General features: G+C 43.0%; 1 protein-coding gene across 4 annotated transcripts in view; it reads left to right on the top strand.

Moving 5' to 3' along the window:
* The window catches only part of THRB (thyroid hormone receptor beta), a 332,868-nt gene extending 314,063 nt beyond the window's left edge, over positions 1-18,805 (top strand). For all 4 annotated transcript variants that reach the window (XM_037070685.1, XM_037070683.1, XM_037070684.1 and 1 more), the window contains 3 exons: positions 665-811; positions 10,303-10,561; positions 14,688-18,805. In XM_037070685.1, coding sequence (XP_036926580.1) covers positions 665-811; positions 10,303-10,561; positions 14,688-14,929 — 648 coding nt within the window. In that variant the 3' untranslated portion in view covers positions 14,930-18,805. The remainder of the gene's footprint in view (positions 1-664; positions 812-10,302; positions 10,562-14,687) is intronic.
* The last annotated feature ends 5,158 nt before the right edge of the window (positions 18,806-23,963 follow it).

Below are 23,963 nucleotides of genomic sequence, written 5' to 3'. Positions count from 1 at the left end.
GATCTAAGAAGCCCCTGGGTGACACCCATGCTGCTATACCACCCTTTATGCAGCAAAACCAAGGATTGTTCTTAGGCAAGTGAACAGCGAAGTGCCTCGGGATACTGACTACTAACAAAGTCCCCACTCTGTGTGAAGATACCCGAGTCCCGTAGGCAGCCCGGAGATCATCCCTGCAGCCTGCTGTGACCCCTTTCAGCTAGAGTCTGTGGGCAGACAGGGTGTTGAGCCCCAGCAGCAGGAGTGGATCCACAGGGTGCCGTCTGCTGGGGCTCCCCCAACTGCCCTCCCTCATGGCCCACACTGAGCCACCTCACACACAAAAACACACATCAGAATGCACAGTGCTCTGAAAATGCCCTCAAATGTATGTTCCCTGGTATAAGAATACAGCCTTCATTTATTCAGAAATAGAACCCACATTCCTTGTTTTTTCTCTTTATCTTTCTTTCTCTGCAGCAATGATCCCGTGGACAGTATCACTGGGGGCCTGTTACAGCTCAGAGATGTAAATAGAAAACTATACAGTTTGTTAGTAAACTGTGTGAACTGGAAACTGTACAGGTTGGCAGTCCAGAAGAGATTTTTCTTCCACATGAGAACTAGGATAAATACAGATTTCTGCAACTTTTTCTTTTAAATCTTTCTCGTCTTTCTTCCTCAGCCAGAAGATATTGGACAAGCACCAATAGTAAATGCCCCAGAAGGTGGAAAGGTGGACTTGGAAGCCTTCAGCCATTTTACAAAAATCATCACACCAGCAATTACCAGAGTGGTGGATTTTGCCAAAAAGTTGCCTATGTTTTGTGAGGTGAGTAAATGATTTTTTTCTTCTACATTGTTTTCATTCTACCTCCATCAATTTCTAGGAAGGCTCAAGGTTGTTTATAATATAATATTAATTAGTACAGACTTAGTTTTATGAAAGCAATGTCAGCACGAAGAGAAAATGCACTGTTCACTTTTATTTCCCCAACCTCTCTACTCAGTCATCATTCATTAGCTTGTCCACGTGAGGCTGATGAAGATCCTATCCATCCACCCAACTCCAGGCGTAAGGAAGATGATAGTAATACTTGCATTTATTCAGCACTCACAATGTCCTACTTACTATACTCAACTTTGTCCACAATAAATCTAATCCTTATAACATATCTGCAAGTTAGCTTCATAAACCCATTTTACAGATGGGGAACATTGAGGTCAAAGTGATTAATTTATCCATATGTGGGGCCATGGTTTTTGTCTTAGTCTCTATTCTTTCAACGGTATGTCCCAGCAAGATGGCTATGCAGTTGCTTGTTAATACTCCAGAATAGATGACCCTCACAGAGCCAAGACCTTAAAATCCCCTTAAATCCACCCTCCTTCCTGATAAGCTCATGGTTTCTTGGTCCATCTTCAGGGCACCTTGAGGAGCTCACCCACTGGAGGTCATAAACTTGCCCAGTGGGACACTCATTCCCCATGTTAGCAGTTCTGCAGTGCAGGCCACTGCATGGGCAAGAATCCTGGATAAGTTGTTAAATGCCTTAAAGCTTGGTTATCTCATCTTTAATGAGAATCACAATAGTGTGTGCCTCTTGGAGCTGTTGGGGGGTTGAAATGGGATAGTACCTGCTTAGATAGTGCCCGACTCATAAGTATTCCATAAATTTTAGCTGTTAATACTATAATATTTCATTCATTATATTACTTTCCTGCCAGTACCTTCTTTTGTGAATCAAGAGTGGTTAATTATGCTTTCTGGAGAATTTTTCCCTTTGAAAAATTCTATCAGGTGCCTCTCTCCTGCTCTTCACATCTCTGTGGAGACTCAGAAAAATACAAGGTAGAGAGGGCCCTGTACTGCTACGAGCCTCCCATGACACCCGAGTGATGCATGCATCTAGGCTCACCTAGACAGAAGCTGAGTTTCCTCACCTGCAGTGACTCTGTCCATGGCTTCCAGCCCATTTGTGTTGAGTTTGTAATAATGGGACCCAGCTGGAGTCTGACAGACCTCAGACACTGATGGGGACACTCTCATTGCCTATTCTGAGCCTGCAAGGAGCCATACCCAGAAGAACAAAGCAGTGGGCTTCAGGATGCAGGTCTCTTACCCCAGACCCAGCAGAGAGAGAGTGTGCCCTCCGCTTACCCCTGGTGTCACTGTAGTGGGGCCCAGTGGGTCTTGGAGAAGGGCTCTGACTTATATCTGCATTTGGTGTGGAGTGTTCCATGCCTCTGACCACCTTTTTTTTATTAACACTCATTAAAGTGTTAGAGAATAATACAAAAATAATACATAGTCATTGGATATTTATACAGCATAATAAACATAAAGGTTCATGGTAATGCCACCAAGAGATAAACTGCTGACATTTTGGAGACTATTTTAGTCTTTCTCAAATAAATATGTGCACGCACACGCACACACATGAAATATGAAATATTGGCTTGGCCAAAAATTTTCTTTGGTTCTTTCTGTAAGGTGGCTCTAGTAGCATTTAGCTGTCTTTAACTATATTCCAAACTATTTTGTTAGATTGTATTGTGACAGCTGTCATATCAGCATGCATTTTTAAAAAACATTAAAATTGGTTTTTAACATTAAAAACATTAAAATTTTTGTGCAGCCATTTTAATACTGAAGATGGAAGAAAATAAGCAACATTTTTGGCATATTATGCTTCATTATTTTTTAAAGATTTTATTTATTTATTTATGGATCTTTAGAGGGGAAGGAGAGAGGGAGAGAAACATCAATGCATGGTTGCCCTTCATGCATCCCCTGCTGGGAGTTGGCCTGCAGGGAACTGGCCTGCAACCCAGGCATGTGCCCTGACCACGATCCTCTGGTTCTCAGGCCTGTGCTCAGTCCACCGAGCTACACCAGCCAGGACGCTTCATTATTTTAAGAAAGTTAAAAATCGCAACTGAAAGGGGGGACAAAAGATCTGTGCAGTGTATGAAGAATTTGCTGTGACTGAAGTTTTGTGCTAGAGATTTCTCCCCGCGCAATGTTCCACAGTAGGGTAGAACAGCTGAAGTTGGTGGTTATCAAATTGAAACAGTAATTGAGAACAATCAGTGTTATACCATGCAAGAGATAGCCAACATACTCAAGATATCCAAATCAATAGTTATTGCTGAAAATGAAAAATATGTCCTTTGACTTACAGTCAAGATGGAGGCTTCGCTTCTTTGCACAACTATAGAAAAAATTACATCTAGACTACAAAACAAACAACACCCAGAACCATCAAAAAAATTGAGTCGTATGGAAGTCCAATGGCCAAGGATTTAAAGAAGCCACATCTATCCAAAAGAGTAGAGAGGCAGAGATGTGGAGAGTCAAGGAGCGGTGCAGAGCTGAGGGAACGGTGCAGAAAGGTGGTGGAATGGGCAGTCCCCATTCATACGCAGTGGATAAAAAGCAGGAGGGATACCTTGGGAGCAAGGGATCCCAGACCACCCAGCAGCCCACGGTTCCAGTGACAGGAAGATAAATCCCCACAACTTCTGGCTGTAAAAACCAGTGGGGGTTGGAGTGGCAGAAGAAACTGCCGAGTTTTCAGGAGACTCATTTTAAGGGCCCGCAGGGACTTAAGATATATGCAGACCCAGTCCCTCTGGGATTCAGCACCAGGGCAACTGCTGGGAGAGCACCAGTAGCATACAGGGAGAAAGTAAGGAGACTGGAAGCAGGGCAAGCTCTTGGAGACAGCTTCTTCTCCAGCAAACCTCTAGAAGCCAGGCAGTGGCATTGTCCCCTCTCTGGGAGCTCTCCCAACACAGAGCCACAAAGCTGTGAAATGGGTTGCCCCACCCTGGCGACCACCTACAGCTCCTCCCCACAGAATTTGCAGGTCTGCTCTTCTACAATAGGCCACACTACTAAGACAGGGAAGAAAAGAAGCTCTACCTAATACACAGAAACAAACACAGGGAGGCTGCCAAATTGAGGAGACAAAGAAATATGGCCCAATTGAAAGAACAGAACAGAACTCCAAGAAAAGAATTAGACGAAATGGAGATAACCAAACTAACAGATGCAAAGTTCAAAACACTGGTTATGAGAATGCTCAAAGAACTCAATTGGTACAGCAACAGCTTAAAAAAGACCCAGGCAGAAATGAAGTTTATATAAAATGAAATAAGTAAAAATATCCAGGGAATGGGAATGAAACTGAGTATCAAATCAACAATTTGGAATATAACAAAGAAAAAAGCATTCAATCAGAACAGCAAGAAGGAAAAAGAATTCAAAGAAATGAGGATAGAATAAGAAGCCTCTGGGATATCTCCAAACATGCCAACATCCAAATCATAGGGATGCCAGAAGAAGAAGAAGAGCAAGAAATTGGAAACTTATTTGGAAAAATGATGAAAGAACACTTCCCTAATTTGGTGAAGGAAAATAGATATATAAGACATCCAAGTCCCAAACAAGTTGGACCCAAAGAACACACCAAGACATATAATTAAAATGCCAAAGGATAAAGATAAAGAATCTTAAAAGCAGCAAGAGAAAAGCAGTTAGTTGTCTACAAAGGAGTTTCAATAAGACCATCTGCTGATTTCTCAAACAAAAATTTGCAGGCTAGAAGGGACTGGCAAGAAGCATTCAAAATGATGGAAAGCAATACCTACAACCTAGATTACTCTATCTAGCAAAGCTATCATTTAGAATGGAAGGGCAGATAAAGTGCTTCCCAGATAAGGTAAAGCTAAAGGAGTTAATCATTACCAAGTCATTATTATGTGAAATGTTAAAGGAACTTCTTTAAGAAGAAGATCAAAACTATGAACATTAAAATGGCAATAAATTCACAACTATCAACAACAGAATCTGAAAAAACAAACCAAGCAAGCAATGAAAACAGGAACAGAATCATAAATGTGAAGATCACTTGCAGGGTAATCAGCTGGGAGAGAGAAGAGGGAGAATAGGGGAACAGGTTCAGGGAATAAGAAGCATAAATTGGGACAACTTCCTGCCAAGATGGAGGCATAGTAGACACACTGTGCCTCCAAGCACAACCAAAAGAAGAACAACAACAAATTTAAAAAACAAAAACAACCAGAACTGATAGAAACTCAGACTGTGTGGAAGACTGACAATCAAGAAGTTAAAGAAGAAACATTCATCCAGACTGGTAGGAGGGGAGGAGACAGGCAGCCAGGGTGGAAAGGACTCGCAGCAAGGTAGCAGCCAGAGGATTGGGTGAGGCAGCAGCTGGTGGAGCACGTGGTCCTACATTCACATGCAGATAAACCGGAAGGAACAACTGGGGAGTGAGTCAGACCATGCAACCCAGGGCTCCAGCACAGGGAAATAAAACCTCAAAGCCTCTAACTGAAAAAAACTGTGGGGATTGAGGCGACAGTGGGAGAAACTCCCAGCCTCACAGAAGAGTTCATTGGAGAAACCCACAGCGTCCTAGAATGTACACAAACCCACCTGCCCAGGAATCAGCACCAGAGGGGCCCAATTTGCTTGTGAATAGCAGTGGAAGTGACTGAAAGCTGACCAGGAGCAGAGGAAGCAGCACTGTTCCCTCTCAGACCCCTCCCCTAATGTTACACAACCCAGCAATGTGGGTTGCCCTGCCCTGGTGAATACCTAAGGCTCTGCCCCTTACTACCAGGTGTGCCAAGACAACAACAACAAAAAGGCCCAAATGAAAGAACAGATCAAAGCTCCAGAAAAAAAATACAGCTAAGCAATGAAAAGATAGCCAAACTATCAGATGCACAGTTCAAAATACTGGCAATCAGGATGCTCACAGAATTGGTTGACTATGGTTGCAACATAGAGGAACCAGTGAAGGCTATGAAAAGTGAAATAAAGGAAAATGTACAGGGAACCAACAGTGATGGGAAGGAAACAAGACTCAAATCAATGGTTTGGACCAGAAAGAAGAAAAAACATTCAACCAGAACAGAATGAAGAAACAAGAATTCTAAAAAATGAAGAGAAGGTTAGGAACCTCCGGGACAACTTTAAATGTTCCAACATCCAAATCATAGGGGTACCAGATGGAGAAAAGGAAGAGGAAGAAACTGAACACTTATTTGAAAAAATAATGAAGGAGAACTTCTCTAATCTGGCAAAGGAAATACACTTCCAGGAAGTCCAGGAAGAAGTTGGACCCAAGGAAGCACACACCAAGGCACATCATAATTACATTACCCAGGATTAAAGATAAGGAGAGAATCTGAAAAGCAGCAAGAGAAAAGGAGACAGTTACCTACAAAGGAGTGCCCTTAAGACTATCAGCTGATTCCTCAAGAGAAACCTTAAGGCAAGAAGGGGTTGGAAAGAAGTATTCCAAGTCATGAACGATAAGGAATAAATCCAAGATTACTCTAGCCAGCAAAGCTATCATTTACAGTGGAAGGGCAGATAAAGTGCTTCCCAGATAAGGTGAAGTTCAAGGAGTTCATTATTACCCAGCCCTTATTATATGAAATGTTAAAGAAACTTATTTAAGAAAAAGATGATCAAAATATGAACAGTAAAATGACAACAAACTCACAACTGTCAACAACTAAACCTCAAAAACAAAAACAAACTAAGCAAACAACAAGAACAAGAACAGAATCCCAGAAATGGAGATCATATGGAGGGTTATCAGTGGGGAGGTGGATGGTGTGAATGGGGGGAAAGGTACAGGAAATAAGTAGTATAAATGGTATATAGAAAATAGACAGGGGGAGGTTAAGAATAGTATAGGAAATGTAGAAGCCAAAGAACTTATATGTATGACCCATGGACATGAACTAATGGGGGGCAGGTAATGCAGGTGGGAGGGGGTGCTGGGTGGAGGGGAATAAAGGAAGGAAAGTTGGGACAACTATAACAGCATAATCAATAAAAGATATTTTTAAATGTGTCTTTTATTTTACAGAAAAAAACCTTACAAACTTTTTAGCCAACCCAATATATCAATATAATTTATACCATAATGTACTTTCTACTCATGAAACTACTTTTTTAAACTTTCTCCTGAAGAATATGGAGCACATAAGTGTGCAGTTCAATGAATTTTCACACACTTTCCACACCCACACGATCAGCGCTGAGATAAAGAAACAAAATGGTACTAGCCCCGTTGTACCTTTTTACACTCAACCGAAAAGCATATCATTTAAGTATTCTTTCACAAAATAATTTTTAATGACCCCAGTATCCAAAAGCTAGCTCTACCATGTTTAGGTTATCTGCTTTTACTGGATCTCGAGTTCACTTCCAGTTTTTCACTCCTGTAAATATTCTACAGTAAACATTCTGGTGCCTGTGTGCTGCTCACAGGACTAGTTCCTTAATGCTTCTCATACGTGTGTGGCAGATTGCCCCCAAGAAAGAAGGCACACATTCTGACATCCGTGCCGAAGGGGTCTGTTTCCTCTCATTCGGGTGGCATCGTTCTTTGTGTTCATTGGGTTGAGTAAATCTTCCCAGACCTTTCTCGGTCTTCTCTCTCTGGGCTGTGTCCCTCATCTCCCAGTCCCTTTTGTCTGCGTAGAGACGGTTGAATTGGCTCCCCCTACAACCTGAGCTAGCCTGATGGCCGTGTGTTCTTCTGATAGGCACCAATAATGTTTTTTAGAAAATGTAAAGCTCCTATACGCTAATCCCTGAAGAGCTATTTTAGTTAAAGAAAAAAAGCCAGCTCCACCACCAGTAACAAACACACCGTGTGCTTATGTGCGTGGCAGGTGCGGGGCCCACATGGAACTTCGCAAGCTTCCCTCAGACATTAAAGCTGGCGTCAAAGTTATGAAGCCTTCCATCTCTCTTCGACCCTTGTATTTTGTAGTCTCCAACTTACAAAAAATAAGTAAATAAATGGGCCACTGGTACGGCAGAGATGAGTATGTTTGTGGTGTGTGTGGCCTCCTGAGCACCTTTGACTGTCACACTATCTTTGGTGCCCAGACTGGGAAAAGAACTGTGTGGCTCCCTGAGCCACCTATATATGGAGTGGGTTCGAGATCCCAGGGGATCTCAAGAGTCAGGTTTCTTGCTAGAGGCCATTTGATGCATCTGCCATTGAAATTGTGCTCACGGTAATTTTCTGCCATAATCCATACCATCCCACCAAGCAAGGTTGGTGGACACCCTGGGCTTTGAATGATCCGAAAGCATTGTTGGAAGGGCTGTCAAGAACACACATAAGAACCCCCTCTAGAGAGCAGGGCACTGTCATCTCTGCCGATCAACCCGAGCGATGCTCTCCCAAGGGCACAGGCAGAGTCTGCGGGGAATCCCTGCTCTTTCCCTGGGAAAGAGTTTTTTGGCAAATGACTAAGAGATTGCTTACCTGCATGTTGAAACTTTTTTCACCAGGATCTTCAAATAAAAGACGCCTAGCCTAGTTTTGAAACCATTGGTGATCCCTGAAGAATACATGTTAAACTTTCATTTAAATTTGAACTAATCAATAGTAAGTTTAAGAAAGAATACTTCTATTTCATCTCTAATCAGACGTGGCTACAAATATGGGGCCTTCCCAAGCGTGCATACTTTGTGACTTATGAAAAATAATAATAAATGGTTTGATTTAGTTAGTAATTTCTCTATGGTATTTTGTGCCAAAGTGGTTTTCGAGAGTGGGGGCCCCCAAATGGGCGGCATGAGCATCACCTGGGAACCTGGAGAAAGCAAAACCTCAGAGGGTGGGGCCAGCAGTGTGTGTGATTAACACGCCCTCGGCTGATCCTGGTGGGGCTGAAGTCAGCACCGCTGCCCTAGGTGCTAGAGCAGCCTCCGCCCACTGCAGCCACTTCCCTGTCTTACCGGTAAAGGGTCTACCCAAGCTCAGGTCTCCTATTTCCTGCTATGTATGCTCTTGGGGCAGCACTCCCAGCATGGAATGGAGCAATATGAATTAGAACCTAAGTTAAAACAAATCAGTCATTTTTTAATGAGTGGAAGAAATTTACATATATAGATCCCAGAGCCAAAAAAGAAATAACTTTTATTCTGCAGAAAAAGCTAAGCAATTCAAAACTAAATGGGAAAGTGACTAGGTTGGGTTAGTGAAAAATATGAAATGCCCCATATCTTAAATTCAATTCAGTAATATTACTTTTAGTGTTATATAACCTAAATTGAACTTTGGGCATTGCCAAGAATATTTCCCAGAAAGAATTTGTACGTACTTAATAAAGAGATGGGAATCGTGTGTCATCTACATTTTCACTGTTTATGGATTTAGTCCCACCCAGAGGGCTTCAAAGAGCATGTTCTCTTTTTCTCTTGGGGCTGGAGTCCAGCAGATGTAGCTTCCAGTTCCTGCCTTACTCACAAAACATCATGACCACCCCCTAGCACGTGGCTCAACCTCTCAGTGCCCGGATTTCTGCATCTGCAAATAAAATTGGAAGTAGAATAGGTACCTCACTGAGTGCTGTGAAAATTAAGTAAGGTGATGAACATAAATCTTGGCATGAGGCTCAATTCATCAGGAAAAAAAACCCTAGTAACTAATAGCCTTTCAAACTGTTTTGATAAATGGCATTTAATTAAATGTTCTCCCTATTCAGAAAATTCTACTCTGATATTTTAAGTTATTTCTCTTAGCAAAGTTCTTTTTAAAAGTTCATTATTAATGTTATCACATTATCACAAACCCTAATTAAAAACCAACCCAATTGGCTTACAAAGAAATGGCCACATTGGCAGGACAAGTCAGTGTGTGGAGTAACTCTGGTGTGTAAGTACTGAGATGATAGCCCCAAGGAGCCAGAAGTTGGAATGCTGGTCTCACCTTTGCTCCTGACTCACTTGATGACCTTGAGCAAAGCTTTTCCATCTCTGGGTCTCCTGGGTAATAAGCATCTATAAGGGACTTTCTAGTGCTGTGCCTTTTAAGAGACTCAAGGAGTGCACTTGCTTCAAAACAAAGCAAAGAGAAGCACAATTGCGAGCTAAACAGTAAAGTCATCTGTGGATTAATTGGAGCTACATATGACAAAAGTGTTCACAAATTTAACATAAGCCCAGCTCTCCAGCAGTTGGTTGGGCTGTAATGCAAACTCCAGAGTCAGGGGTGACAAGCAGTTTTACACCTGACAGTCATACTGGTTGGAGATCTATCACACAAGAAATGGGAGCTACAACTTGGAGTAGAAACAATGGCTATTGAAAGAGTGGAGCCAAGTAGTAAGGGAAAAGCCACCACCATCAAGAGTGCAGGCCCAAAGGGTTCAGGACTAACGTCCATTCCAGGGAGCCGTTAAGACACCACCCAATGTTTCTTGACTGGCCTTGTCCACTGTTCTTTGCTGATGTGGGCTGGTTCTTTTCAGCTGCCATGTGAAGACCAGATCATCCTCCTCAAAGGCTGCTGCATGGAGATCATGTCCCTTCGCGCTGCTGTGCGCTATGACCCAGAAAGTGAGACTTTAACCCTGAATGGGGAGATGGCAGTGACGCGGGGCCAGCTGAAAAACGGGGGTCTTGGGGTGGTGTCGGACGCCATCTTTGACCTGGGCATGTCGCTGTCGTCTTTCAACCTGGATGACACTGAAGTAGCTCTCCTTCAGGCTGTCCTGCTGATGTCTTCAGGTGAGTGTGCCCAGGCTCCTTACTGGGTGTCAAAAAAGGTTTTGCTTGTCTGGTGCTAATTCCAGCCACCTGATGAGTTTATAATCCCTCTTTAGCCTCAGAATCTCACTCGCCAGGGAGCAGCTAGGAGTTGGCCCATGAACTGGGAACTGAAGGAGAGTATCAGATGTCTATGCTTTTTGAAGCTGCCCAGTGTAGTGCAAGGGAACCGAAGAAGCCATTCACAAAGACTTTATGAAATGGTCCACCTTCAGCAGACACCACCCTGCCTGCCTCCTGGTACCTGGTCAAACCTGCCTCATTCTGGTTTTGTGACACGGGATGGGAATGAGTGACCACACCATTCTGCGCTGAGTTCTGGATGAGGAAACCATCCAGTGAAGTCTAGAATGTATCCATGGCTTAGCTACAACTTGAGTTTCAGTTATTTATTGCTATATAGCAAACCATCCCAAAACTGAATGGCTTAAAACATCCAAGATGGCTTGGGGCTGAAACGTCACACACAGCCTCAGGCCTCTGTGTGCAGCTTCTCCCCTGGTAGGTAGTGGACTTCTTAAGAGGCTGGTGGACTCCAAGGAGAGTTCCAAGAACGTAAAAGCAGATGGTGCGGATGTATTAGGGCCTAGTCTTAAGTCATAGAGCTTCACTTCTGCCTCAATCTACATTATTCCAAATTAGTCCCAGCACCAGCCCAGATTCAGAAGCCACCTGGGAGCAATAGCAAAGCCATCTTTAACCTGCCGTCACTCATTACCAAACTCTCATGGGTGAAGAGTGAATAATAATGCTGATACCTTTTCCTTCAGGGATATGTCATGATAAATAAAAAATGCAAAATACATCAGATTCTTTAAGGAGAGCTAGTCTTTAAATAGAAGGTGCTTTCTGAGTTCTCATCTGCATTTTCAGAGTACCCCAAGTTTAGCTGTGCCTCAGCAACTGTCATTCCACACTCTAGCTGTCTGCTTGACTTGTCCATCTCCCCTTCTGGACTATTTTGGATGACAGAGACGTGTCTAATTGTGCACCTAGCCCCTAGACCAGTGTTTATTGGGTAAACACTGAATAGATGGGTAAAAGATCAGTCACAAGCACGGTGAGAATCCTATACAGAGTTGATGCTCCTGGTTAACTCAGTAGAGTTCCTTTCATTTAAGCAGATCTAGACATTTATTTGCTATAAAAAATGTAGGTATGGTAGACTTTTTTAAAAAAAGAAATAATTGTTTTTATCATGGAAATTTTCTAAAATAAACATTAAGTAGATAGAATAGCATACTCAATCCTCTTGTACACTGTGGTGAGCAGGCTCTAGGTTAGCCCCTATGGTCCCCACCTTCTGATGTTCACACCCTCGTTCGATCGCTTCCTGTTGAGTGCCTGCAGAACCCGAGACCTGCTTCTAGCCAGTAGGATATGGAACTTCGGTGCCATTCCCAAGTGGTCACATTACATTGGGTTATATAAGATTCTTCCTTGGTGGCAGACATGCTCTGGGGACTCTCCTTGCTGGCGTGATGAAGTTCTTGGCCATGTCGGGAAAGCTCACATGGCAGGGAGCTGCCGGTGGCCTCTCAGAGCAGAGGGCAGTCTCCCGTCAGCAGCCGGAGAAGAAGCTGGGGCCCTGAGTGCTTCAGCGGAAATAAGACTCACAGCTTTTCCAAGACCTCCCTGTGTGGCCTTGAGTGAACCTCCAGCTTCTCTGGGCTTCAGGATCCTTTAAATTAAAGAAATTGAACCAAATGAGTGGAATTACATTCCTGGGGCAGGGGGGTTGGGGGGCAGGCAGTTTAGGTAATTTTTTAGCTGAGACTTTAATGGTACAAAGACGGTTTTAAATAACACAGAATCATAGTGAGAAAGCTGTTTATTTTACAATTTTCTTTCTGGTTGTATCTGTAAGACACAAAGAGAGACTGAGTTTGATGCTACTTGGTCTTAACACCTGACACTTGCTAACCCACCCACCCCCCCTTTAAGAGAGAGCAGACCTCAGGGAGAGTTTTCCACAAGAACTTTTAGCTCAAATGGAATAAAGGTCCGTGCCATTCATCCACTTTTGTGGTTATCTTCTAGTTATGGCAGGTGAGTGTTTATTTACTGAATACTATGAAGCTGCCTCTCTCATGAGTCAATCTAACAGCCTAAGGAGATGAGTGGGGTAGACAGGGGGAGTGCGTGGAAATCGCAGGAGCTGTGAAGGTGACTCCAGACTCTGCCAAACACCGAACAGAGTGACTCTTTCCAAATTCTGCCTGCCTGACAACCATGTGCCCTTAAAATCTGTAAAATAACAATAACTTAATAACTTTACAATCTTCCCACCTGGAATGATCTGGGCACTTTTCATGAATGCTGCCAGGACCAGAAAAGGATTACAAAACACTTTACGTCTGGCAAATGACAGCTACATATCAGTGCCCTGAAGCTCCAGCCCCTCGCTCCAGAACCGTCTCCTGAGCCCCGTTGTTTTGTTTGGCATTTCGGCTACACAAAACCACCAGCCTTTCCTTTGAAGACTTTGTTAAGAGCTGTCACTGCTAGGTTCCTTGTCCCTGCAATGATAAGCAGAGAGCTAAAACGGAAATGATCTCACGTATCTTTGAGAAATGTTGTCTTAGGCTGTTAAAAAGTCTTTGACCTTTAAAAATGTTTCTCTTTTCATAAACATTTTCCGCACAACCGGGGCATCATCAGAATGTCCTTTCCTTTTCCTACATCATGTATAGGACCACCTGATCTCTATCACTCATCAAGGACAGAGTCCAGTGCCACGAAACCCCTTTAAAGGAGTACATCAGAGTGGTATAGGGTTGATTTTCTGTTTGAATCCAAAATTAAAGGATCCTGTGGGAAATTTTTCTGGCACATTTGAAGAAAGAGAGAAGGCAGGGGAGTGGGAGGGAGAGGGAGTGAGTAGACCCACAGACCAGCGACATCGAATATGAAGGAAAAGCAAATAAATAGACAAGTGAAATGCACAAATTGCGATCTGAGCTGAATAGAGGATCCCAAAGCCCATATATTAGTGTTTTTAGACTCCGAAGAGAGGATGGAGCCATTAGCCCTGATCTTTCCTTTCAGATTAAGCAGAGCCTTATATAAATTTTTACTAACACCTATATACGTCAATCCCTGGATGCTTAGAGCATGAATTTATACGTTCAGAGTGACAAAGAGCAAACTGAGGAGACCTGGGCAGGAAGTGGTTGGCTTCCCAGAGCTAGATGAGGAATTCATATAATTCAAGTGCTTACAGCCTGGATACTCCACAAGAAGATGGACTGTGACTTCACAGGAAGTCATCCAGCCTTGTTGTGACACCTGTCATTTTCTGGAAACTGCTGTGCATCCCCTCCCACAGCAGTGGGAAGACCAGTGATGCCCCCAAGACGTGGGACACTTCCCCAGTCCTCAGGTGGTCACAGTCTCCTTTCACTCCATCTTCCCTCTGTGTCTTCTCTGCACAGGTGACTCTAGTATAGCTCACAGCCCACACACCCCTCTTTTTTCCCATTTTAACTCCCCACAGCACCACCAACACAAGCTGCTACAGGTAAAAATTTTCCCAAGTTTAAGCGAAGGGAAGGAGCAGTTCATTACAAGCCTGGCAAACCACTAAAATTGGACATTGTGCTTCTTTGTCTTTGCGGGATTTTCTCAATGTCCAACATTCCTCCTTGGGCACCCAGTGCTCCCGCGATGCCCGCAGTGTCTTTTCACATGTCCTCTGTCTGTGCAAGTCCATGCTGGTTCTCCTCTTTCAGCCAGGGAGCCGGTGCAAACTCAAAGTCATGCCCTCATTATGCTGAGTATGTCAGCTCTCCAGGTGAGCTTTCTCCTTCTGGACCGTCCGAGGGAGCTACTACCCTTCACACCACAGAGGTGATTGTCTAAACCAGAGATATAATTCCGAATGAAGCACTGGGCCCTTCATAGAAAGGATGCCACGCCCTGGTAGCTTGGGGCCCCAGGCCCCCAAGTTCATGGGGCTCCCATGCTCCCTCCTAGGAGCTGGAAAGTTCCCAGATCTGCCCACTTTCATGTTAAAGGGCATGAACCACAAGGCAGGCCCTCTCCTTCCACCCTCTGAAGTAACACCCATCTTCTTTTGTCCCCTCAGATCGGCCAGGGCTCGCCTGTGTTGAGAGAATAGAAAAATACCAAGACAGTTTCCTGCTGGCCTTTGAACACTACATCAATTACCGAAAACACCACGTGACACACTTTTGGCCAAAACTCCTGATGAAGGTGACAGACCTGCGGATGATCGGAGCCTGCCATGCCAGCCGCTTCCTGCACATGAAGGTGGAATGCCCCACGGAACTCTTCCCCCCGCTGTTCCTGGAAGTGTTTGAGGATTAGACTGGCTGACTTCGTTCTCGTAATTCCTACAGCACTACTGGGTGTCATTTCATTCCATTGCCTCCATCTTTTTCGTCCGTTCTTCTGTTTCTTTGTGTTGGGAGGGATCGCTTAGGGGGAAAGGGAGATAGTCCTTGGCATAGACATGGATGAAACTGCCCCTTGAATATGGGTACTTGTAACTCTCATGTTTTGTTCTCCAGTCCTTTGATGTGAATGCTTTGAAGGTTTTACAGCTACGGAGGTGGGGTGGGGACCATCATTAATTCACCAGCACCAAGCCATCACCAGCTTCCATCTGTCTCTGGTCAGAGACTCAAGCAAGCAAAATGGCACAGCAGAAGACTAAAGAAGCCTTAAAACTAAGACAATGTGGTCATCTTGATCCAATCCTGATTTTTGCAGGGCTCAAGTTAGCAGGACGCAAACCATCCTCGGTTAGATGTGGCTCTCAAATTTCCAAGACGAGGTCTGAACCGATTTTTGTTTATTCTAGAGCATGCTGTCTTCGGCACTCTTCATTCTCTCCTAGCTACATAACTTGGAATGTACAGAAACATTCATTCCCCCAAATCACTTGTTCTTTCACTGGAATTCTTATAATCCTCTGGTTTAATTCAAGTGATACAAGGTGTGACTCAAAGATGTGCAGGTACTTGACTGACTGAGACCAACCAGGAGAGATGTTTTCTTCTGTGAGCCCAAAGCATTGAGAAATCTTGATCAATGTCAGTGATTCAACAGTTTCCAAAAATTCACATAGCATTACCTCACAGTGGAAAGGCTTCTTTACAGTTAGGGCTCAGAGAAAATTGCCATAGAAATGAAGCCTATTTACAGAGTGTTGTCATTTTTCGATGACATCTGATCTATCATCTCCCAAACTCCTGAAGGTATTTATCCTGATTGCATTTTTGCTGAGCTGACAACAGATTTCCCTATGGGTTAAATCTCCTAATCAAGGAGAGAAAATGAGCTGAAATTTGAGCCTTGGGGAGGAATTCTGAGCCGAGATAAGTGCGGTTAGATTCTAGGCGGAAGGAAATGCAGTGGTCTGAGAACCCCCTTCATGCACTACCTATGGCTGGAGGATGCTTCCTTCTGGCCCTGGACCCTCAAGCTCTTCTCTCTATTCACCAATGTTTCCTCATCTCCTTTTCCCTCTGACTCTGTGGCTTGACTATCACTAAACAAAGACTGGTCCAGACGCTGACCCTCTCTGTCCCTCCTGTAGCATTGCCCTGAGAGATATTCAACGGAAAATGCCCACGGACCATGACCATGGCCCCTCACTCATCTTCCTGACCCAGCTCACCTCCCTGAGGACAAAAGTTGGAGCATCTTGTACCCAGAAAACAAATGGTGATGCCTCATCACTACAGCTTCAGAAAATGGGCAAAGAATGTATCCATGCAACTGAATGTATCTCCTTCTTCACAGGCATAGTAGATATACATAATTCCTTAGCCTGCCTTGTACTGCCTTATCCTGGAAATACTGGGGAAAATAAGCCATATCAGCAAGATTTACCTAAAAACAGAGGAATGAAGTCACTGTGAAAACCAAGCAGGCTAATTTTTTTTTAACTGGTCCAGAAGTCAGGGTCCCTGAGTTCCAGTTTGTACTGATAGAACAACTGGTAGATTTGTGACCTGGGTAGATTTGGTCTTGGTTTCTCACCCTGGGTCACGGTGAATGAGTCATAAACTCTGAACTCCTTCCTATCCTTAACAGTCTACAAATTTCAGGGGAGAAAATTCTGGTTCATTTGATGGCTTCTTTCATATTCAAATTTCTACCTTTATTAGACAAAAATGATAGCCCTCTTAACAGATATGGAAAGTATATTGGGTATTGATTCAAAACAAGAATTTGATGCACTACTCATCAGCTCTGTCAGGAAAGGCAGAAGAGCCTTGGAAACAGAAGAGGAACAGCACAGCATCGAAAATCCCAAGTACGACCAGAAACAATCTGAGAGGAAAAGTATATGTTTAACGAACTAAAGCAATTATATTAGCTACTGGGGAAAGGAACCAAGAACTTCGCTGTGGAACTCGATAATCACAGAAAAAAAGTAGATGAAGCGATTACAAGTGTAAACATGAAGTCAAGGGGCAGACTACCTGCTTTAACTTTATCTACAGAGAGTTTTGGGGGGTTTTGCTCTCTAGGCAGCCTCTAGAGTAAGTCTTTGCTGTGTTGACATCTCAGCTCCCTCTGTTGACTCCCTTCGAAACATAACCCGTCAGTCACCTCCTAGCTCCTGCGTAACTCTGAGAAGCTTTGCACTGTGGGCCAAGTTTTCCCTCGGAAGGGAATGAGCGGAGGCAAGCAGGCGGGGTACTGGGAGGTCCACGGACTCCTGGGCATTGAGCCTTCCCAAGAAAGCCTCCTCGATTTGTTTCAGATTCCCCATTATGTTAGACACAGCCAGATTCAAATAAATATAAGAACGAACCCTGATCTGAAGCAAAATTGGACTTCTTTGTGGATTAACCATGACTGGGCACTGGCCAAATGGTACAGTGTATCTACAGTAATCCAGTAAATTTATGTTTGATCCTCAGCTTCTGAAATGATTGCCTTCAACAGGCAAACCACTAATATAAAAATGTTGTTGAGGCCGAGGAGGACAAGCCTTAACGTCCTTCAGGGTGAACGGAAAGGTTATGGGAAGGCAAAGGATCATGACACCAGTGGTCCAAGTGACTCATTTCTTCTGGAACCAATTGAGGAACCTGGTACATCTCAAGACACCATCTCATAAAACTCAATTAGGAGGGATTTGCTCTGGATTTTTTTTTAACATTTTTTAAAATACTGTCAGGACTGTCAGATCAAGTGTGGACTTGACTGAAACCCCTCTCAGTGGGGAGGCATCCCAGTGGAGGAGAACACACCTGTACAACTGGGATCCTTATTTATAAATTACTTAACTTTTGGGGATGAATGACGTGTGTGTGTGTGTGTGTGTTTTGTGTGCGTGTGTGTTCGTTACCCTCAAGTGTACTTTGCTCTTCAACTTAGACGTGCAGTATTTTCAGAAATAGTGAGAAAAGTAAGATCTTTTCTTCTTTATGATTCTGCTCAATACACCATGTGCCACCTTAGAGCTTTCTGTAGCCCAGCAAGCTTCTGTCCTCAGTGACGCACTTTGCCGTGTTGCTGCCTCAGCCCAGTGATGTCCCCCTCACCTGCGTCCGAGGGACACCTCTTCGGTCTGCAGCACCATCATCGTCATCAGGGCGGATCCCCGGGCTGGGCTCCAGCGACACCCTTCTTGCGGCTCTTCTGTGAACAGGTGTGCAAGCCTCAGCCCCTCCTCAACACTAAGCCCCCCAAAACTCAGCCTCCGTGGAACTGCTGAGTGCCCTCAAGGCATGTCATTGTCAGTGATACATTTTTCTTCTGTGAGACTCTAACCTATTCGTGTCATATTGACCTTTTGCTGCATGAGTCATAAATTATGAAATCAGTCTTATGGTTTTTGAAATGTAGCCAGCATTTGTAAGGCTAAACCTTTTTCATGAACTGAATTTAAGTGACTAACCAAGCCACATTTCCTCTTCAAAAAGAGAGTGCTTACAGACGTTTGAATCTCTTTGCCCTTTCCAAAGGCTATGGCTTCAGGTTCTAAAATAAGCTCGTAATTTTTCCTGTTATTTTAATAATATGGAAATAGTAGCATAGTGTTTCTTTTGATAGTGATAGACTATAATCCATATTTAAATTTTTTAGAGAAGAAATTTTATTGTACTGTGATGTAGATATTTATTATCCAGGTAAGGATTTGCCCGGTGTGTATTTTTTACAATTGAAATGTTTTACTTTAATCTTTAAAAAAAAAAGACATTAAAAACACATGCAAAAAAACAAAACAGACTAGGGGGGAAAAAAGGTTTGGCCTTATCACAGAATTTTTACTGTGTTGTACAAATGTTTGCAAATGCAAAAAGAATGCATTTCCAGTGTGTCTCCACATTCATGAACGCCGCCTTCAAGAGCAATATCATGCAGGTAAAACGCTGTTTGTGGCTTTCTGTTGCACAGTTAAAGCTGACCCACCTTATGCACAAGACAATCAAACACAAACGTGTCCTTCTCAGGACTCAGATAATACTCAAGCAAATTATGGAGCACAATGTCAAGAGAAAAGAAGACACTTTATGTCATTACACATGTTCTGTTGACATGAAAGATACCAGGGCATGAATGAGCTGATGCTGCCCCATTTTTCTTCTGGTTTTCTTAATTAACTTCACATTTTCCTTCAATTATAGAGCCAAATTAGATATCTATGCTTTCTTCAGAGAAAGCACATCTTCCCCCCCCCTTAATGTTTTCATGCCCTAAGAATTATAAAATCACTAAAGAATAGGAAAAGACTCACAGTCATCAGAAGACTTGTGTTTTGCAAACAGTGTTAAGTGATATTGCTAGATTAGGGATATTTTTTTCAGCCTAAAACTGTTGAAATCTGTGATCAAAATGTTTTAAACTGTCCAAAAAGAAAATTTGTATATTTGGGGAAAACGGATTTTTACATAGCTTTTGTATGCAGACATTAAACTGTAATTATGAATATAGTGGGCGTAGATAAAGTCATGAGCTTCAATTCTAAAAAAGAAAAAGAAAAAGCTTAAAACAGATATACTTTCCTGTCTCTTTCTTTAACCATTACTTTCTAAATAGGCACAGTGTTGCCTGTTCTTCTCGTGTCAGCTGCTGCTGTAGGAAGGGAAACAGGGAGGTGAAGACATTTGTTTCAGAAACATCCACTGGAAGAAGCGGATTTCCTTGGGAGGAGGGTATGGGCGTGGGGCAGGAAAGAAAGAAGCCAGAGTCTCATGGGGGAAAGCCACAGAGATGGGATGAGGAGAGAAGACAAATTTTTGCAGCTCAAAGGATATATTTGTCTTCTTATCTCAAATTGTTTCAAAATAGTATTAATGGCATTATACTACTATCAGCTGTCAACATATATCTTAATCCCCATTGCCCTGAACACATGTTAGGACTCGTTCTGTAGTGATTGACAATGACGTAAGTCAAACTAGCTTAAGACTGAAGGGAATTTATTGAGTGTAATATCTGGAATGTCCAGGGGTAGGCAGCTTCAGGCATGGCTGAATAGGGATGTTCCTTCACTCAGTACTGTCAGGAGGTGCCTCTTTTCCTCTGCGGGAACTTTCCTCATGTAGACTTTATACTCACATAGCCTTTTACCTTATGGTGGCCCCCAGAGCACTAAGATTAGCCTTCTGCTTCAAACCAGCAGAGAGTTTCTTTGCCCCACAGTTCCAGTAAAAATCGTGGACCTGCTCCTCATTGGCCAAATTGAGTCATGTGCCCGTTCTTGAGCCAATCACTGTGCTGAGGAATACAGATTTGCTAATTAGCTCTGAAGTCAGTCTTCCAAAATCCTGGAACTGAGTGGGGAAAAGAGGGATAATCAGCCCCATCTGGACTAAGAGCTGGGGCAGGGATAATTCCTCATAGAAAATTCTAAGTGTTGCTACTTTAAGAAGTGGGGAGGAACAGCAAGCAAGCAAAAGCAACAAATGTCCACAACAAAAGTTCAATCTGAAAGCACATCTATTTTCAGTACAGTAATGGGGTCTCCTTTACACAGAGGGTACTCAGCATGATTTGACCAGGACATGAACCAAATAAACACTTTCCAAGAAACTGTCTGATCTTATCCTACCTGGCTCGTGAAAGAGGCAAGTCCAGGTAAGATGCAGCAAGCATTTATTATTTCCTTGGGCCAGGTCAGTTCCACGTACTATTTTTCTGAGTCCTCCCATTCCATATTCAAAAGACTGTGTATAACTTGTATATTTATCTCTTTTGTACATTATGTACTTCTCAACTCCAACCTAATGAACTGGTTTCCCTTCCCCAGGAAATCATTTTATTCATTTTCTGTTGGGGAGTGTTTTTACACTTATATTCCAGTTAGGAATAGGTCTTCACTTCTATACACAACAAAGCCAACCCAAAGCTAAAGTGATATCTAATGGCTTCATTTGGGTTATGGAGCTGGTGTTACATCACAAACCTGGACAATCCTAATGATCTAGAATGAACAGAAACCAGAGGACAAATATAGTTGGCATCCCACCTTGAGATTATAGCTCATCGTGGTTTCATATTTAGCTACTCAAGGCATTTTAGCTTTGTAAATAAGTAGAATTTTTATTAGGTTCATGTACACAAATTCTGACATTAAATATTGTTTAAACCAAAAAAAAAAAACTAGAACCACTGAAATGTAGAGGGTTAGAGATACCCTTTGAGAGTATAGCTCTAGGATCCATGGGCTACTTGGCAAAGAAAAATATTCCATGTTACACTCTGAAAGATAGAATCCATTTATACCATACAGTAATGGAATCACAGTGAAGTCTGTGTCATCAAATGCTATGGCCTACATGTCATACTAAAAGAAGAAGAGAGCTGTGTTAGCCTGGGTTTCCTCAAAAAGCATAGCTTATGTGCTACTGTTTTCTTAGGGATAGTAGCCCCCAAGAAAATAAAAATGGAAGAGACAGAAAATGAGGCAGAGGAGGAGGGTAAGCACAAGGGTGCATTGCTGAGCTGGCCACATTAAGCACAGCTGAGAATTCACTCGTGCAAGACCATCTTCTGAGGAGCCAGAAGAATACTGCATCTCAGGATAATTCATAACACTTTATCTACTGGTCTCACTTCCCATTATCAAAGCTGAGGTTGACTCCCCTCTACTTCTAAGCGGGCCTGCCTGGCACAGGGAAGGTTCTGTGTTATCCCACACTTCAGGAGGAAAAGCAAGCCCTTCAAGAGGGGGAAGTTGGTCTCCAAGTCCACAGCTGGACAGAGTCCATCTAGACTGGGTACAGACCAAGTGGAAGGGGGGTAAGACAATCAACCCTGGGTCCTAGGGAGATAAATGGATTTTAGAGGATGTGCCATGATTGGATAGAGTGGTTCCTCCAACCAACAAGCTCTCCTGATTACATGGAGAAAGGTCACTGGCTCTCAAGTGCCAAAGAGAATCACAAGCTCAACAAAGAATCAAACCTATATTTCACTGTGTCATGAGGTTGCATATTATATGAACTTCTAATTACATACACCCTGGTCATGTAAATTGATCGTCCACTTGGCTACATCATCATGCAGTAGCTAAAAAAATGAAATAGACTAGTCATCTAATTACCCTGGATTTGATTTTCTTACAGATGGCTTGTTTCAAGAGCAAATTTCTTTCCTTTAAAAAAAAAGATTTTATTTATATTTATTTTTACAGAGAAGGGGGGAGGGAGAAAGAGGGAGAGAAACATTGATGCGTGAGAGAAACATTGGTTGGTTGCCCCTTGCACGCCCCCAACCTGGGACCTGGCCCACCATCCAAGCTCGTGCCCTGACTAGGACTCACACCGGCTCAGTTTCTGCCACCATTCCCAACCCAAAGCCTCACCTGTCAGGGGAAGGGCACATTTTTTTTCTATACAAATATCTAGCTGAAAGTTTTATAGAAGCCAATAGAAATTTGTTTTTCCATATAAAACTTTACTTGGTGCAAACACTTTTAGAAACAATGCCTATGAGCATTGAAGTCAGATGAAGTTGTAATGAACACCTGTCTTTCAGGCCACACTGACAACATCCTCTTTATTTTCTTTTACTTTTAACATAACTTTAATTGCAGCAAGGGAGGCAGATGCCTGTACCCCAAAATTCTAATGGATACAGAGTACGAAAAACACTCTTTAGTTTCACCCTGAGTCTTAGAGAGATGCTGCAGCCTTATTTGTCGCAGGTATTCAGAAGTGTCTGAAGTCTAATGGTTTTATGACTTTCCCTATGTGTACTATTAGTTTTAAAGAGAGAACTCAGGGTTTCTTCCTACTACCTAAAGTCAAAGCCAAATACAGTCTTTGGGACAATAGACTATGTCAAAAGAGGAAGAGCCCAGGACCATCAAGGATCATCAATTGCTAAGTAAGCTGCTTTGTGAGAATCCAGTTGAAAATTTCAAAAAACGTCAGCACTTTGACCAAAATACCACTCATCAGTTACTTGTCACTGAAGCAGTCCAGCAGCCACGCCAAAGGATGGGCCAGGTGTTTGGGATGCCTTCCGGAGGTCTTCACTGTCACACTGGAGTATACAATGGCCCAGCACGTAAGGACCAAGTGCTCTGTGGCAGGAATCCTACTGGGCCCTCGATGTTACCTCTAATCCTCCAAACAAACCTATAGAGTAGGTGTTAGCATCCTCCTTTGTCAGAGGACAAGATGAGTGTGAATACGAAACTCATCCAACATCACAGAGGACAAGTATCAGAGCACCGTGGGTTCTAAGAGCTGTGTTCTTTTTATAACCTGTACTAATAAAGCCAGCATAAAGCCTTAGTGCCCATTGAAAGAGAAAAGGCAACTCTGCTCTGGATATGTTTACCATTTCCCCTTCCAAAATGGTTCACCCACCCTAAGGCAAAAAAAAAAAGAAAAAAGTGCATCCTGAAAAATAGGCCACCTCACCTCTCATTAGGTTGTATCTATTTCAAAACCATTTACTAGTTGGGCAATATTAGAGAGGAATTTCTCTTTGGAGGGCCTGTTTCCAACCCAGCTAGCTTCTACAGGTGTCAATCTAATAAGAGAACATTTTGTTTTGCTAAGCATTTGGGGGTCTGAATAGTTCAATTTGGAGAGAGCCCAGTTGCTCAGTATAGTGGAGGAAAAGACTTTATAGCAATGAAGATGGGGAAGTGAGGAGAGGGCAAGAAAACAAGGTGACAGAGTGTTGGTGGGAATGCAGACTAGTGCAGCCACGGTGGAAAACAGTATGGAGTTTCCTCAACACACTAAAGATGGCACAGCCTTTTCACCCAGCAATTCCACAGCTGGGCTTGTATCCTAAGAACCCTGAAACACCAATCCGAAAGAACCTATGCACCCCAATGTCCACAGCAGCATAATTTATAATACCTAAGTGCTGGAAGCAACTTAAGTGCCCATCAGTAAATGAATGGATCAAAAAA

The sequence above is a fragment of the Sturnira hondurensis genome, unplaced genomic scaffold (genome assembly GCF_014824575.4).
Source record: "Sturnira hondurensis isolate 20B ecotype Veracruz unplaced genomic scaffold, ASM1482457v3 Scaffold0019006, whole genome shotgun sequence".
In the NCBI taxonomy this organism is placed as follows: domain Eukaryota; kingdom Metazoa; phylum Chordata; class Mammalia; order Chiroptera; family Phyllostomidae; genus Sturnira; species Sturnira hondurensis.
This window is presented reverse-complemented; position numbering and strand designations above follow the sequence as displayed.